This window comes from Uranotaenia lowii, chromosome 3 (assembly GCF_029784155.1).
Source record: "Uranotaenia lowii strain MFRU-FL chromosome 3, ASM2978415v1, whole genome shotgun sequence".
Classification (NCBI taxonomy): Eukaryota; Metazoa; Arthropoda; class Insecta; order Diptera; family Culicidae; genus Uranotaenia; species Uranotaenia lowii.
In genome coordinates this window covers 267,667,378-267,684,764 of record NC_073693.1, presented here as the reverse complement: position 1 = coordinate 267,684,764, position 17,387 = coordinate 267,667,378, and the positions used below count along the sequence as shown (strand labels likewise).

The 17,387-nt window shown below is 38.3% G+C and overlaps 2 protein-coding genes across 3 annotated transcripts in view; one reads left to right on the top strand and one right to left on the bottom strand.

Moving 5' to 3' along the window:
* The window catches only part of LOC129754924 (diacylglycerol kinase eta-like), a 453,200-nt gene that overhangs the window by 16,319 nt on the left and 419,494 nt on the right, over positions 1–17,387 (top strand). The window contains exons 1-2 of one of the 2 annotated variants that reach the window (XM_055751192.1): positions 12,613–13,066; positions 13,323–15,841. The exons of the other annotated variant lie outside the window; for it this stretch is intronic. The gene's annotated coding sequence lies outside the window, so the exon portion shown is untranslated. Of the gene's footprint in view, positions 1–12,612; positions 13,067–13,322; positions 15,842–17,387 lie in introns of those variants that run through there. 2 annotated transcript variants of the gene reach the window in all.
* Positions 5,367–6,100, bottom strand: LOC129754936 (histone H1B-like). Its single transcript, XM_055751203.1, has one exon. It carries the CDS (start codon positions 6,098–6,100, stop codon positions 5,456–5,458), a length of 645 nt encoding a protein of 214 aa, XP_055607178.1. The 3' UTR covers positions 5,367–5,455.

The following is a 17,387-nucleotide window of genomic DNA, read 5'->3' as shown; positions in this document are numbered from 1 at the left end:
TTAGTGCAGTTTTTCGTCTCGTAGTGAATGCTATCACAGTAGTTTTGGAAGGGTTAATGTTCAGTCCCTCTTCCCTGCACCAGAATAGTGCGTAGTTAAGTGCAGATTGCATTCTGTTTGACAACACATTCTCATATTTTCCCCGAACTATCATTACTACGTCGTCTGCAAAGCCAATAACTTCGAAACCCATAGATACAAGTTTGTTTAGGAGGTCGTCCACGATCAATGACCACAACAACGGTGATAGAACCCCACCTTGGGGACATCCCTTTGTTGGAGTGGCTTTGATTGTAAGTCCTCCCAAGCTTGCATAGATGGTTCTATTTATAAGCATGGTACTAGTCCAGTTAACAATTGCCGAGTGGCATCCTCGTCTTTTCATAGCTGTTTCGATTGAACTGTGAGATGCGTTGTCGAATGCCCCTTCAATGTCTAGAAAAGAAGCGAGTGCTATTTCTTTTGCCTCTAGGGTCTTTTCTAGTTTTTGTGTTAAAGTATGTAAAGCCGTAACCGTTGACATACCTTTTTTGTAAGCGAACTGGAAATTATTTAGCTTACTTGAGCTAAGATACTGCGATTTAATGTGCTCGTCAAGTATCTTCTGCATTATTTTCAAGATAATGGATGTCAGACTTATAGGTCTGAATGCCTTTGGTTGAGTTTTATCTTTTTTCCCTGGTTTCGGGATGAAGATAACTCGTACCTTTTTCCACTGAGTGGGAATATGACAGAGGGTCATACTGGCGACGAACATCTCTACCAAGGCAGGTGTAACCATTTGTTTTGCTTGCTGTATTTGGATTGGTATAATTCCATCTTCACCAGCAGCTTTAAATGGCTCGAATGTACTTATCGCCCAGTCAACCATTGACGGTTTAAAGATTGCGCGCGATTTGCGGAGAGCTTCCTCGCGTCTGACATTTCGTCTGGGTCTTCCAGCCGGAGTGTCTACAATCTCTATCCCTTCAATGGATCCTGGGAAATGCGTACTTAGTAGTAATTGAAGTGTTTCTTCTGGGTCTGTAGTGAACTCCCCATTGTTTTTCTTCAGTTGACCCAGTCCATTTGAGTGTTCTTTAGATAGAACTTTCTGGAGCCTGGCAGCTTCTGGCGTAGATTGAACGGATTCACACATGTGCCTCCAACTACTTCTCTTAGCTTTACGAATATTTTTATTGTACTCCGTTAGGGACTTACGATAGTCATCCCAGTTTGAGTCAGCTTTTGCTTTGTTGAAAAGTCTCCTTGTTTTTTTCCTTAACTTTTCTAGTTGTCTGTTCCACCAAGGAACTCTTCTGTTTGAAACACGTTCCATCAGTGGACAGCTTGCTTCGAAAGCGTATATGATCTTATTGGTAAAACTGTTTGAAGCTTCCTCTAATTGCTTTGTTGTTCGTATTTTCACATCCAACAAAGGTTTACAAACTTCAAGTGTGTGTTTGTAGAGATCCCAGTTGGTGTTCATAGGGTCTCTTTAAACGTCCCTGATTATTTCTCCTCCCACTATGTCGAATGTAATATGTCTGTGATCAGACAGTGATTCTTCATCCGACACCTCCCAGTTGTTTATTTTCCCTAGAAGCAGTGGTGTGCATAGAGTTAAATCGAGGACTTCTTGTCTGTTCGCCGTTGTGAACGTAGGTTTGTTTCCCTCGTTACATATTTCAATATGATTTTGTGAAAGAAACTCTAATAAAGACTCACCTCTATTGTTGATGTCTGTACTTCCCCACAGCGTGTGATGAGCGTTAGCATCGCAGCAGACGAGAAACTGCTGGTTTTGTGCCCGGCATTTTCTCATGAATTCTACTACCATCGCGATGCATCGGTGGGGGTATATCGGTGCTATCTCCCGGGAAATACGCTGAGGCTACACTTACCGTGTGCTTACCTTTCGGTGTCGGTATTTCCATTCGTATAGCCGTGATGTCTCCGTCGATAAATTCTGTAAAGGGAGTAAATTTAATTCTTTTATTAACTAGTAAAGCAGCCCTTGGGTGAGCGCTTCTTTCGTCGTAAAGAATCTTACCATTCGGCGTGTAAAGCCCTTGTACCTTACCCTTGTTAACCCAAGGTTCCTGGATAAAGGCAAGGTCCAGGTTTTCGGAGACGAATCTTCTAAGTAGTGTACTCGAGGCTCCTACAGCATGATGAAGATTCGCCTGAACACATTTTAGGGTGTTCATTTTTGTGGTTTATTGCCCGTGGTGGTGGGGCAAAGCACCGGCTTTTTGCCATTTGCACATGTTTGCTTTTCTCCTTTTGGTTTGCTCCATGTGCTAGGGTTTCTTGATAGTTTTTTGTTTGCAGGTTTGTTGATGGTTACTTTACCTTTAAAACTGCTCATTCCACTCGGGCCTGGTTTAAGTTGATCTTGTTCCAAGCGTGGGCCCATGTTCAACAACCTAGTCTCTTCCGGTGAGCAATCTGCATTGGATTTACTGGGGCTATTCTCATTTATCTCGTTTGTCCCTGAGTCTTGTCCCTGGTCCATAGATTGGCCCTGGTCCTTAGACTCTGGTTCTTTGAGATCGAGTGTTGCCGAAGTATTTCCTTTGCTAATCGACTCTCCTTCTGTGGGTTGGACTTGGTCTTTCGCCGACTGGTCCTTTACAAGGCCCTGTTTAGGCTGCCCGGGTCCTTGAGCAGCTTTATCGGTGGTGTTCCCTTCAACAGCTCTGCTTTCTGGATTTCTCTTGGTTATTTTCCAGATTTTACTGGAACCAAATCCATAGTATATGACGAAGTTCCTCTTCTCCAACTCTTTCATCGAGGTTTCGTCTACGGTGAAAACTACTTCGAGAGCTTCGTTCTTTTTGTGGATATCGTAGAATCTCCAGCTTTCAGTGCTAAGCTCATCGTTTTGGCTTTCAATTGTAGCCTGAATCGTACCGATATCGTCCTCGGCAGCTCCAGGTAGGTGAACCTTCAGGATCTCCGATCTTGGGATTTGATTATCTCCAACGGCGACTAGCTCAGCTCCTACCCATGGCTTGATTGATGGTGTAACTTGCTTTAGCCAGTCCGATGTAGCCTGGTCAAGACACGTCACAACCATGAAACCAGATTTGTACGAACATTGAGCGAACTTCGGTTTAAGTTTCTCCTGTCTTTGACCGAGAACAGCCCGTTTAATCGCTTGCTGTACCATTTTCAGTTGTTCTGTTTTCAGCTGTGTGCTGGGGTAATCTTTGGCTAATATGCCTACCCTCACAGAACCAGCAACCTCACTATAGGAGGGTCTTTGCTTGGACTTGCCTTTAATTTTCTCTATTGGTCTCATTGGGCGTTTGGCCCTATGTAGACCTTCACGACCCTCATTGGTCTGTGGTCGAGCTTGCTTTGATTCGTATGGCTGTCTCGCAGGGGGTTGTGGCCCTCTGGCCTTCTTGGCTCTCGATTTTTCCACACTGTTTGAACCATCGTTATCTCCCCTGCGCGCCCGTTTTACATTTTTTGCAGGGGGCGTATTCCTTTCAGTGGAAATTGGGCGCATTGCCTCTTCATATGGTACGTTCTTGGCCATAAGCTTTCTTAGCCTTCTCTTGGCCGCACCACTTAGCTGCCGTGTGTCGAGATTTTTATCTTTTTTCGGCATTTCTGCTGTTTTGATGGTGACATTAACCCCATCATCGTCGCTTTCGTCGTTCATTTCCGCAGGTGAATCTAATGAGGAAGATGAGATGGATGGCACTCCCGTGAATGACTCGTTTGAGAGCTTTCTTTCGAGTTCACCTTCTATGACTTCCATATTATCCGGCACACAATGAGTACTTTTTACTCATTGCGTTTTACAGGACAATTTGTAACCAAAATACAATCTTTGAACAGCCATAACTTTTTTGTTTTAAGTCCAATCGAGTTGCAGTCTTCAAGTGAAATGTTAATCTTAATTGAAATTTCAATAAAACTTACATAATCAAGCAATCGACTGGTAAAGACAAAAATGAATGATGAAAAACCAGTTTTTTATGCTTCTTTAGAACACTATGTCTCAGAATCCCTTTCACACTTTAGATTCAGTGCAACCCCTTCCTGTTGTCCGATTCTGCTCAAATTCGGCATATGGCCTTCTGATGACTCCTTTAAACCATCATAGTCTTTTTTTGCAAGTATTTTGATTTTAAAGTAGGTATTTATTAAGACAAATTTGATAAATTAAATAAACAATATCCTAAATTGTGATTTTTGTTAAGCATTAAATCGTGAATAGCTGTTCACACAATTATACAAACCACATGTTTTGTTCAGCAAAGTTTAAGTGCACAAAAATCCGCATCTTCTGATGGCATTGGTATCAAAAATATTCTACGCTTGGTACACATTTTGGTCAGTTGAATTCAAAATTTTTGGACCAAAAAAAAATTTTTTTTTTGAAAATAGCTTGCTAGTTTTACATTTTGATACAAATTTGGTTCATTTTGTATTTTTTACGTGTAGTTTTTAACTCAAAAAAAATTAAAAAAATATAAAATATATAAATTTTATGGAAATTTTTGGACCCAGAATTTATTTAAAATCAAATATTTTGAAAGTGGACTTTTTTTAAAGATCGCGCTTGCGGAACCTCTAAACTTGATTTTTTTTAGTCGGCCCCATACAAAAGTTTGTTCTGCACATCCTAATCTACCATTTGGAGGGTGAGCCCCCAGATTCCCAGAAGTTATGCAATTTTGGGACACCCTAATGTTGAATCTTCAGCCATATCGTCAATCGGCTGAATACGCATATTACCCAATATGCGCATTTAGGAACACTTCCCCCTATTCGTATTTTTATTGCGTCTTTCGGGCGCACATTTTCGTGTTACCCACATTGCATACTTTTGATGAGTTAACACTGGGAATTTCAAGTTAATTTTCAAATCGTTATAAATTCTTTATTAAAACTCTAATTGTGGTGCAGTTTCGGGTGAAATGTTTGTCATGATGTAAGCTTTAACAAAACTAACATTCAAAACAAATCGATCACTGTTGAAATAAGTTATTGCTGAAAACCCAGTGCTACTCTTTTCATTGCGTCACATTAGGAGCAAACCTTGTTGCGAAAAAATCGTGCGATGTTACGCAACGAAAGAGGATTGCTCGTAAAACTACAAAACGCACTTAAATTGAAAAATTTGTCAATTCATACAAAACGTTTTCGCAAAATTTCGTTAAATTCCGTCGTTAAACAGAGCAGAAATCTTCGATACTACAGTAGCTCGCCGATATATAGTTTGTCTAGTAAATTTTCAACACCTCAAAGTTATCACAAAAATCATTAAACAAGTTTTTCCAGTTGACGCAACGCATCGGTCTGTTACATTTATGATTTAAGACAGATTATCAAATGAAAGTAATAAAAATTGTAGACGGATAGAAAAGTAGACAAGACTCTTTAACCTGAACAATTGGTAGTCCTGAGAAGGACTGTTTAAAATTGTTGAAAATAATAAAGCTACCCTCGTCATTTATTTCTTGGCAGCGACTTTCTTGGCTTTCGGGGCAGCCTTTTTGGGTTTTGGGGTCTTTGGCTTCTTGGCTGCGGTCTTCGATGGCTTAGTGGCCTTTTGCTTGGGAGCAGCAGCTTTCTTGGCCGTGCCAGCCTTCTTGGCGGCCTTTGCTGGGGCAGCCTTGGCCTTCTTGGCGGCAGCAGACTTTGGCTTAGCAGCAGCCTTCTTGGCCGCAGGTTTCTTCTCTCCGGCAGCCTTCTTTGGTTTCTTGGCGGCGGCAGCCTTCTTGGGCTTCTTGGCCACCTTCTTCTCGCCAGCAGCTGGCTTAGCTGCGGCCTTGATCTTGAAAGATCCCGAAGCTCCGGTTCCCTTGGTCTGTACCAGCTTTCCCTTCTCGACGCCACTCTTCAGGGCCTTCTTGATGAAGGTTGAGAGCTTGGCCACGTCGCACTTGTAGTTGGCGGCGATGTACTTCTTGATGGCCTGCAGCGACGATCCGTTGCGTTCCTTCAGGGTCTTGATGGCCGCCAGAACCATATCGTTGACCGGCGGGTGGGTGGATGGCTTCTTCGCCTTCTTCTCTCCCTTGGGGGCCTTCGGTTTCTTGGCCTTGGCCGGGGATGCAGCAGCAGGAGCCGCGACAGCAACTTCGGTTTCGGTCATTTTCACTTCACTTGGGTTGGTATGCTTAACACTGATATAGGTATAACATAAAGTGAGAGGGCCGATCCCGTTACTCTTTGCCCGGGATGTCCGTGTTAGAGAAACGCCGTTCGATGGAAGTAAATCGTTGGTACCCAGATTGTAAAATATAATCTAAAACGTTATTTTTAAATGCAATTTTTCCATCGTTTGATAAGAAATGAGGAATTATGCGTTCTCAAAATGCTTAGACAAATAATTTAGAAAGCACATTTAGTAGACAATACATGGAACTAGCAAATATTAAATAGCAGAAAACGTTCTCAAAGAGGGTGGGGCACGTTACAATTGGCAAACACGGACTATAAATTTAACAAAAAATCACTATTGAAACAATTTCGATGTGAAAAATTGCTATCAATAGCTAGTTTGATGTTTTGTCTACCCAAATGTATACGATTTATATACGGAAAAAATACAAAGCTCCCGCAAATGGCCCTTTTCCAAAAGACGTATTCGCCTCCGAAACAGCGATTTCGATTAAAAATAGACCTTTACTAGTAAGTTTAAATTATGTGCATGTAAAGCTCGGGTTTAACAAAAACAAGACTCAAAATTTTCCGATAGTACTATTGTGGGGTGATTACTGAAAATTATCACTTTAAGCATTTGGAAAGGTGGGGAGACACATTTTTCCTTGATTTGCTGTCTTCCATTCAAAATCCCTATATGGAATCTTGCGCTTGAGACGTTTGAAGTCTGACCTAATTTCGTGACCCTGGGAATTGCGGTATTTCTGTTTGTTATTTTTTGTTGTAAAATGTAATTCTACTAAAAAGCTATAGTTCTTTAATTTTTTTCTCTCAATTTTAAGTAATTTCAATATGATTTAACTTGAATGCATTGGATGAAATGAGCAAACGAAGATAGTGGTGTAAAGATGGTTACGAAATCACTCTATCAATTGCTTTCCATGAAATCAAAACTATTCTTTTAAAATATGGTAGAAAAAGAGTATCTTATGTTGAGTCACATGTTCTTAGAATTTAGAAATTTTTGAATTTTTCAACGGCTAGGGCACGTGTACATTTTTCATTTTTCTTTTCATGTACTAATGCGTCATCGTCATAATGGCAACCGTTCATGAGTTAAAAGTAAATAATTGGCAAATCAGTATTTTTTTTCTCTTTAAAATTGGAGTTAATTTTTGATTATAGGTGGTTGGAACTCAAAATTTTCAAAAAACGACTCACGATCATAATTATGGCATGAAGATCTTATGATAGGATTCCTATCAACTTTTGGTATCCTCATAGCACGATTACAACGCAATTCAATGATTGATATTGGCACAAGTTATACTGAGCACGTGGTTTGGCTGCATGAAAAATTCAAAAAAAAAACTTTAACTTGTAGGTTAAATCTTTTGAGCTGAATTGAAAACTTTAACTTTAATGTACCTATTTTTAACAAAGTATCTAAATTCATACATGAGGTTTGCCGTAATAAATATACTAGTTACGTAATTTTACAATCTGTACAAATTACGTAATCTAAAAAAATCGCTCACGAATTGCATCATGGCAATTAATAAATTTAATTTTAAATGAGCTTATAACTATTAGAATGGCCGTTTCAGGTCTGAATATTAAATTGAAAATCAAATTAAACCCATTTTGATGTTCTGGTTTTATAATACAATAAACAAAATTGTATTTTATTTTCGTTTTTCGAATTCTGTATACAGTTTAGGATTCCTCTTGAATAATCAGAAGGAATTAGAAATGACAAACTGCTTTAAAATTTCGATTCAAATTTGGTTTGCATTTTCAATATTTTTAGAATAGTTTTCCGACTTTGAAAAAAAAAACAAAAAAAAAATGTTGCATATTCAAATGCGAAGTTCTTGCATTTCTTGCACATATTTCAAATATTTTAATTTTCATAATTTCGTTCCAAAATTGAAAACTCAGATTCAAATTCATCATTTGAAATTCATATTTTAATGCAAATTCACAAAAAAGATTTAAAATAAATAATTTAAATAATGAATCGTGATTAAACCAGAACTACAGAATTTAAATTTTAGATTCATGAATGAGGGCTCTTGAACTTGGCTCATAAATTTCTGATTTGGAATAAACATTCGGAAATCTTATTTTTTGTACATTTAAGGATCGTTAAAAATTCGGAAAAACAGATTCAAAATTGAAATTTTGAATTCAGGTTCAGAAAACAGATGCAGAATGCAGATTCAAAATTCAGAAATACATGTGGTTTGTAAATGAACTTTACAACATTAAATTTTTGAGGGATTCAAGAGATCATGAACTTAAAAATTTGCTTGTCAATTTAATTTGCATATTTAAATTTTTTAATGAAAATTTGTTTGTACAGTACACATCATTGAGATCACAATCACAAATACATTTTGAGTAGATTTTTAGTTAATTTTTTATGTTTTATTTTATGAAAAAACCCTTATTTTATTTTTAAAAAATCATTCACAGGATTTTCATTATGCGATTGATTTTTTTTATGAAAAATAATTGCTGTTGAAAAAACATGTACCTGATCTTCACTTAAAAAATCAGCATAAAACTTTATATTTTCTCGGTGTATTGTTTAACATTATTACTACTGCAGTTCTTTTGAAAGCCGAATTTCAAACTAAGATCATAAATTTGGTTCACCTCGCAAATTGGACCCGAAAGTTTTTTATCGCTCACTTTTATTTTTGAAAATTTGATATATTTCGATCGATGATTGAAATATTTGAATTTGCAAAACAGTTATGAAGATTGGGCTTGTGATTTTGAGCATAGAATAAGTTTTTTTATTTTATGCTCAAATCAAATAAGTTTGATCTACCAAATTCTTGAACAAATTCAAAGATTTTAACCATCGATAAAGGCGAATTCCATGTTTTGTTACTTAAGGGTTCATTATTTAGCTCACCTTTTAGGTTTTGGACCAATTTTCTAAAGTTTCGATTCAATACGAAAACTAATAATGTGAAAGAACTTAAAAATGAATAAGTATATAGTCACAAACATAATTTGTTTTGATTTTTTTTATTTCGTGCATTGTTGGGTAAAAAATCATAGATAAAAATCAGTCACCAAAACCCCCCCTCCCCATGACTCGGTTCTTTCTACGGCCCTGACCATGACGTATAATTCAAAGACTGTTCAGCTACAATTATTTAAATTTATATGATTTTTGGCGCAGAAAATTTGTATATTTAGGTGACAGTTTTAAAAGCATAGGAGAAGAATTCTAAACGACAAAAAATGGATCACAAAATCTAAAACTCTTGTCTGCATGTATAACTCAAATGCTAACCAAACTCAAAAATATTTTACATTAATTAAGTTTAAGACACTTTAAACATTATTTTATTGGTATAAATGAAGCATCGATGCAAGTTAGGCACATTCGAAATATTCGTAAATCTAGTTTTAAAGGGTGACACATTGCATTCAAATTGTTTTATGAAATAGGAATACTGCGAGTGAAAACATGAAAAAATTGTAAAAATATTTCCCGAGAAAACAAACGGAAAAATTTATAAATGTCGGGTATTTTGTTACGCATTTTTTTATATCAAATTGAGTTATAATCGAGATGAGTTATGTTAGGATGTGGAGAACTTTAACGTCATAACAAAAAGTCTATCTAATATTATATCAACCTTTGATATAAATTTCACAAGATTATATCGCTTTCAGATTTAATATTTTCTATTGAGCAAAACAAAACTTCACATAAAAATAACACATATGATCAGGGTGGCCACAGAACCGGGAGAACCGGGGAAAACCGGAAATTGAAAATCGTACCGTGAAAACCGGGAAAAAACGGGAATTTAGATCCTAAACTGGGAAAAATACACATGGTAGCCAAAATTATTTGTTGATTCAAAGATCAGGATGGGAGTGAATGGCTTCAGTTTATCGGCTCTTACTTATTTGTTTTTTCGATCTTTTTTCAGCTTTTCTTTAATTGGTCCGAAATAATCGGGAATCCGACGGAGGGATCCTCCTGGCCACGGGACCAGGGTCGCCGAGGAAGCGGGAAGAAGAGGAGAACCAGCTGGATTTATACGGGAAGAAGCGGCAAACGTAAGTAAAACGTTTTTTTTTTCCTCAGTTGCTTTCTACTTCGACTTCTTTTATCACGCTTTTCTTCCGTTTTTGATTTTAAATTGTACTGGCTAACCTGGCGAATTTATTCGCTGGTTGGCCAGAAATGTATCAATCTATCAAGGAACCTGGGGAAATGGGTCCCCAGGTTACCACCCCGACTGTTTTTGATGATGATTCTAGTTTGGAGTGCGACTCGGTCTGTTCTTTATCTGATCATTTCTCCCCGGGAAATCGGAAGAGAAATAGAATCAGCGATGATTTTCCCCCCACTACCCCTCCTGTAGGAGAAGTTTTATCCAAAGATCCGAGTTTTACGGGAGCTATCCCCAAAACGAATCGGAAAATCCTTCATCACATTGAGTTGGACCTTCCTTCGAGAAAAATAGTTTCTTCTTCAGGTGACGCCGGTACGAAAGAACCTCCCCGTATCCGACAATATCCTAACGAGGGCGGTAAACACTTTGTCGTTTACTTCCGCCCAAAAGGAGAAAAAAAACTGAACCGTGTGAAAATTGCGAAGGACTTGGAAAAACGCTATACAGGAATTGAAAGTATACGGAGAGTCAACAACAGCAAGATCGTTGTCGTTCTCAACAATGCTAAGGAGGCAAATGAGATGGCAAGGGACAAATTGTTTTCTCTGGAGTACCGGGTTTGGATACCAGCCCACGCTGTGGAAATCGACGGCGTGGTTTCCGAAGACTCGCTAGAGCTGGATGATCTGAAAGGAGTTAAAGGATTCTTCAAACAATCGGGACTCCCTGCTGTCGACATTATTGAGTATCGTCAAATGGGATCAATGGTCGAGGAGGGAGAAACGAAAAAGTTCAATCCTTCAAACTCATTCCGTCTCACTTTCAAGGGTTCAGCTTTACCGGACTACATACTGATTGGCAAACTACGCTTGCCGGTGCGCCTATTTCGACCTAAGATTATGAGCTGTTCGAACTGCCAACAACTAGGGCACACAGTTACTCATTGCAGCAATAGGAGCATGTGCCCGAAATGCGGGGGACACCATAAGGAAGAAAATTGCGAATCTGTAATGGATATATGTCTTCATTGTGGAGGAAGCCGACACGCTTTGAAGGAATGTCCTAAATACCAGGAACGATCTATTAAACTCAAAAGGAGTTTAATAAAGCGCTCAAACAAATCATTCGCAGACATCGTCAAAAGTGCACAGCACAACCGCTATGCAATCTTATCGGATGATTCCGACGTCGAAGAAGATAGTCCAGAAGAAAATTACACGCAATTGGGGGTCCATCAGGCCCCAAAAAGGAAAAAACCATCTAAGGCTGGCTCTTCAAAGCGCATTAACTGGAATGGATTTGTCGAAGAAGCAAGCGGGTTTCCTAAACAAACATTCCTCCCACATTCCAACGACCCGGCATACGACAGAGCGTTCCCCGATACTATTCCCAAATTCCAAAAAAATCTCCCTTCCCATCTGCCTCCCCGAACACCTCCGATTGTACAATCTGTCCCTTCAAGCATCCCCTCATCCTCAAACGAAATTATCACTCTCTCATCTTTAATAGACATGATCATTCAGTTTTTTGACCTTCCAGAGCCTATCTGCGGGTTCATCAAACGCCTGCTCCCCGTTGTGCAAAACATTTGCACAAGAATCGCTGTTAAGTGGCCCCTAATTGCTGAGTTAATTAACATAAATGCCTAGGTTTAAGAAATTAGCAAATAATATAAAACTATTACAGTGGAATTGCAGGAGTTTGATGGCCCATATTGACTCCTTCAAACAGCTGATAAGTGAGGTAGATTGCGATGTGTTTACTCTGTCGGAAACGTGGCTCTCAGATCAATCGAAAATCTCCATTCGTGGATATAATATCATAAGATTAGACAGAAATGATTCGTATGGTGGGGTTTTGTTAGGAATTAAACGACAACATATTTTCAGTAGAATACAACTTCCAAATAGTCAGGGCATCGAAGTCGTCGCATGTCAGGCGCGTATCAAGGATAAAGACTTAAGCATTGCATCAATATACATCAAGCCCAGCGCTAAGATAACTGGACACCAACTCGCTAATATCACCGAGGTTCTACCTGAACCTAGATTAATTCTCGGGGATTTCAATTCCCATGGAATCGAATGGGGTGAGCCTAAGGATGATGCCAGGGCTGCGTTAATTTACGATCTTTGTGACTTGTATTACATGACAATACTAAATACCGGCGAAGCTACGAGGATACCTAAGCCACCGAATAAGGCGAGTAGAATAGATCTATCTCTCTGTTCAACTTCCCTAGCTTTGAATTGCTCCTGGAGGGTTTTGCAGGATCCACATGGTAGTGACCATCTCCCGATCTTGATCGAGATTCATAAAGAACTTCTTCGAGACAATCCAAATGAAATAACTATCGATTTAACTCTCAACATTAATTGGAATAAATACAAGGATGGTATTTTGAGGCGAATGGAAGCAGCAGAAGAATTAGCCCCTCAGGAGGAATACAGGTTCCTCGTATCATCTATTCGTGAGAGTGCAATTGAAGCGCAAAATACAACACCTCTTCGCTCTTCAAAAAGACTGCCTTCTGCGCCTTGGTGGGATAGGGAGTGCACCGACTTCTACAGATTAAAAACTGAGGCCTTCAGAACATTCCGCAAACATGGCTCTATTATTGACTTAAACCGATACCAAGCATTAGAACTCCGGCTTAAACGTATTTGTGCCAACAAGAAACTTGGTTACTGGAGGCGCTTTGTGGAAGGTTTATCGAAAGATACGGCCATGACTACGCTTTGGAATACTGCTAGAAGGTTGCGAAACCACGTACCACCGAACGAGGACGTCGAACATTCCGAGAGGTGGGTACATCATTTCGCCAAAAGCATATGTCCTGATTCGGTCTCTCCGGAACTGATCAGATTTTCTTCCGATGAAAACCCGGACGAAATATCTTTCACCATGATGGAATTTTCCATTGCGCTACTCTCCTGTAACAACAGTGCCCCAGGGCTAGACGGCATCAAATTCACGTTGCTTAAAAACTTACCTGATCCAGTCAAAAAGCGCCTGTTAAGCTTATTCAACAAACTTCTAATGCTTAATTATGTTCCTCAGGAATGGCGTCAGGTACGAGTAATCGCAGTTCAGAAACACGGGAAACCAGCTGTGGATCCTAACTCTTTTAGACCAATAGCTATGCTTTCCTGCTTGAGGAAGCTCTTCGAAAAAATGATACTAAATCGTTTGGATGGATGGGCAGAGAGCAGACAACTACTTTCAACCACTCAATTCGGTTTCCGCAGGGGTAGAGGAACAATGGATTGTCTTGGACTACTATCATCTCAGGCTCAAATTGCATTCGAAAGTAAACAAGAGATGGCCTCAGTCTTTTTGGACATCAAAGGTGCCTTTGACAATGTTTCTCTGGTTGTGCTTTCTAACAAGCTGCATCAGAAAGGTTTTTCACCCATGCTCAACAACTTCCTCTCCAATCTACTGTGGGAAAAGCATATGCACTTCAACTATGGCTCGACTACGATACAACGGGTCAGCTTTATGGGCATCCCTCAAGGATCATGTCTGAGCCCCATCCTATACAACATCTACGTAAGCGACATCGACGATTGTCTCAAAGGTTCATGTAGGTTATTGCAGCTGGCAGACGATGCCGTGGTTTCAATCACTGGATCCAACAACCTACAAATTCCACTGCAGAATACATTAGACAGCTTAACCACTTGGGCGAACCAATTAGGCACTGAATTCTCACCGGAAAAAACGAGGCTTCTAGTGTTTTCTAGAAAACACAATCCATCATCGTTGGATTTGACACTCATGGGGAAAAGGGTCTCACAAGTTCTTTGTCACAAATACTTGGGGGTTTTCTTTGATTCAAAATGTAAATGGAAACGTCAGATTGAATATTTGAAGCAAAAGTGCCAACCCAGGATTAACTTCCTTAGAACAATCACTGGTTCATGGTGGGGAGCACACCCAGAATCCTTAATATGCTTGTTCAGAACCACTATATTATCAGTATTGGAATACGGCAGTTTTTGCTTCAAGGAATCCGCTGACACTCACCTTATCAAACTAGAAAGAATTCAGTATCGATGCCTCCGAATAGCGATGGGTAGCATGCATTCTACACACACAAAGAGTCTCGAAATTCTAGCTGGAGTGCTTCCTTTAAAATGTAGATTTTTAGAACTTTCATTAAGATTCCTCATCCGCTCAGAAATCAAGAATCCGCATATAATAAATAATTTTGAACAAATGCTCCAGTTGAACCCTCGGTCGAAGTATCTGCGAACCTACCTTCTTTTCAAAGAGCAGGACGTAAAACCTGTTGATCTCTCTTCTCAACTTGTCAACATCGACATGAGATGCGATCACGTTACGTTCGACCTTACAATGAAAGAAGAAATACGCAACATCCCATGTGTTATGAGATCTAAAGTGATACCAGCTTTGTTCGCCAATAAATACGGCCAGATAGACACCCACCAGCAGATATACACTGATGGATCCAGCATCCATGGAGGTACAGGATTTGGTATCGTACATGGTTCATACACGGAATTCTTCAAACTGAACAACCCTTCAACAGTATTTGTGGCAGAATTGGCGGCAATTAATCAAGCTCTTCAACTCATCGAAAGACTCCCAACAAACACCTATTACATTTTTACTGATAGTCTTAGCTCAATGGAAGCTGTGAAATGCTTCAGACACAAAGGTCAACACACGTATTTCCTCAAAGAAATTCGAAAACAGCTAACTTTACTAGGGTCAAGAGCGTACGGGATTTCTTTTGTGTGGGTACCATCACATTGTAGCATTCCTGGGAATGAAAAGGCTGATGGGCTGGCCAAAAAGGGTGCTATCGAAGGGGAAGTAATCGACAGACCCATTGCGTATCACGAGTATTTTCAACTAGCTAAACAACTGACCCTTTCAGAATGGCAGAATCAATGGAACAATAGCGACAAAGGAAGACTACTCTATACAATTTTACCTAAGGTTAACACTAAACCGTGGTTCAAAGGACTGGACTTGACACGAGACTTCATTCGGGTGATATCCCGTCTAATGGCAAATCACTACAAATCGAACGCTCACCACTATAGGATAAACATGTCAGACACAAATCTATGCGGGTGTAAAACGGGATACGACGATATTGATCACATAGTGTGGTCATGTCCACAACATAACGACACAAGACCGAAACTGATATCCTCACTTCGACAAAGCGGACGAACACAGACACTCATTCGAGACATATTGGCAAAGCAAGATCTATACTATTTAAAAATCTTATATGAATTTATTAAAACTAGTAATATTCAATTATAGTATCGAAGTAGAAACATCTTTATTAAAAACTATCTTTGTACCTGATCCCTATTCCTTATACTTACTTTCTCCATATACTTCTCTTCCCTTGCTATGAGCTAACGCTCGTACTAGGTTATTCAACTCTATCACCAAGGTGCGCAGCTATGAAGATGACTTCAACCACCATAGAACACCAGCCCAAGGATCCTCCAGGCAGAGGTCAGACGAGCCCTTTGGTCAGAACTACGAAGATCTCTAATGAACGTACCAACATTCATACTTCAAAATGAAATGTAAAGATAACCACCAAGATTTATAACGTTATGCGAGGTTTTTGCGCCCATTTGAGAAGGGTTCTATCCAGTTTCCGAACTGTTTGACTTGAGCCACACTCAAATGGGCTTTTTCCCTCCACAAAAGACACTCGGCTCCTTAGGCCATCAGGCAGCTGAGCCTTCAAAAGAGAAAAATAAATTCTAATTAAAAAAAAAAAAAAAAAAGATCAGGATCAGGAATCCAAATGGATCAGGATGCAAACCGGAATTCGGAATTGTAATCTAGTTTTCCGAGTCAGAATTCAACAGATCATAACTTTTTTTTGGTAGAATATCATAAGTTTTGAAATTCAAAACTATTCAGATTTTTCTTCAATTAACTCTAAATTAAAAAAAACTCACAATTTTTACCGGAACTTAGAGATTCTAAAAATTTAATTGAAATTAAAAAAAGTCACTCAAACCTTGTTCATGTACCGCATAAATTCAGAACTTTTTGTTGCAAACATAGAAATGTTAAATTTTTTTATTTTCATTCCGGTGATAGTGTTGAGTTCAAGAGCTTAACACAGGACAATGAAACAATTAAAAATAAATCTAAAATCATTTTTAAGTACGGCACTGTGTTTTTTTGTAGCTTCAAAACATTAAAAAGGAAACTTTCTGTCATCAAACGATTTCTTTGTGAAACTGATTCACTAATTTTTAAACTGAGCTATTGAAATTCATTTTTTTTATTCAAATAAGTGGTTTTAATTTAAACTTAAAATGTCAAATGACAATTTTTAAAGCTTTCTTTAAAATAAACGAAAATTTAGAAAATTACGAATGAACTAAAATCTTACTTACTAGATCCGTGGCAAAAATTTGAAGTAAATTAAAATATTTCCAGCGAAAATATACTCGAAATTGCTTTACGGATTTTTTGCAACACTGTAAAGAATTTTCAAAAACTTTAAAATGAGGGTGATTCTTGAATGAATAAATGATAAAAAATGATACAATTATTCATCAATGCATTGTATCTCCCTCACAATAAATATTCGTGTTTTGAGTAAAGTATTTTAGAAAAAATCCTTATATTTGTAAATGTTAAAAAATAACAGGATTTGTTCCATTACACAGTGTAACACTTAAATGAGAAACAATCTCACTCATCGCTAGTTTTGAAGTAGGTACATGTGAAAACTAATAAACCTCGTCAGAAGTTTTTTTTCCAATCCCATCAAAGAGTTCCTTTTTGCTTCTTCTGCAAGTACCAAAAATCAGAAAATTTCTGATGTTTTGAAAATTATATATTTTTATTTAATTCATAAATCGTAAACTTTTAGAAATTTTTTCTACAGTTTTTTTTTAGAAAAGTTGTAGATAAAGATATCCACTTCTAAAATATAGGGTAAATTTATTGAAAAATATTTTAAAAATAATTGTTGGAAGACTTATTGATTTTTTTTTAAAGTGAATCTATCTGACTTTGTTTTCATGTCTTAAAGCAGACATCATCAAGAAAGAAATATAAGTGTTGAAAATATAGAGATTTTTTTTTTGCCAGGAATTTACCACT

Bases quoted from the DNA above. Each gene is read 5' to 3' on its own strand.
- LOC129754936 (XM_055751203.1), bottom strand. From the start codon at position 6,100: ATGACCGAAACCGAAGTTGCTGTCGCGGCTCCTGCTGCTGCATCCCCG.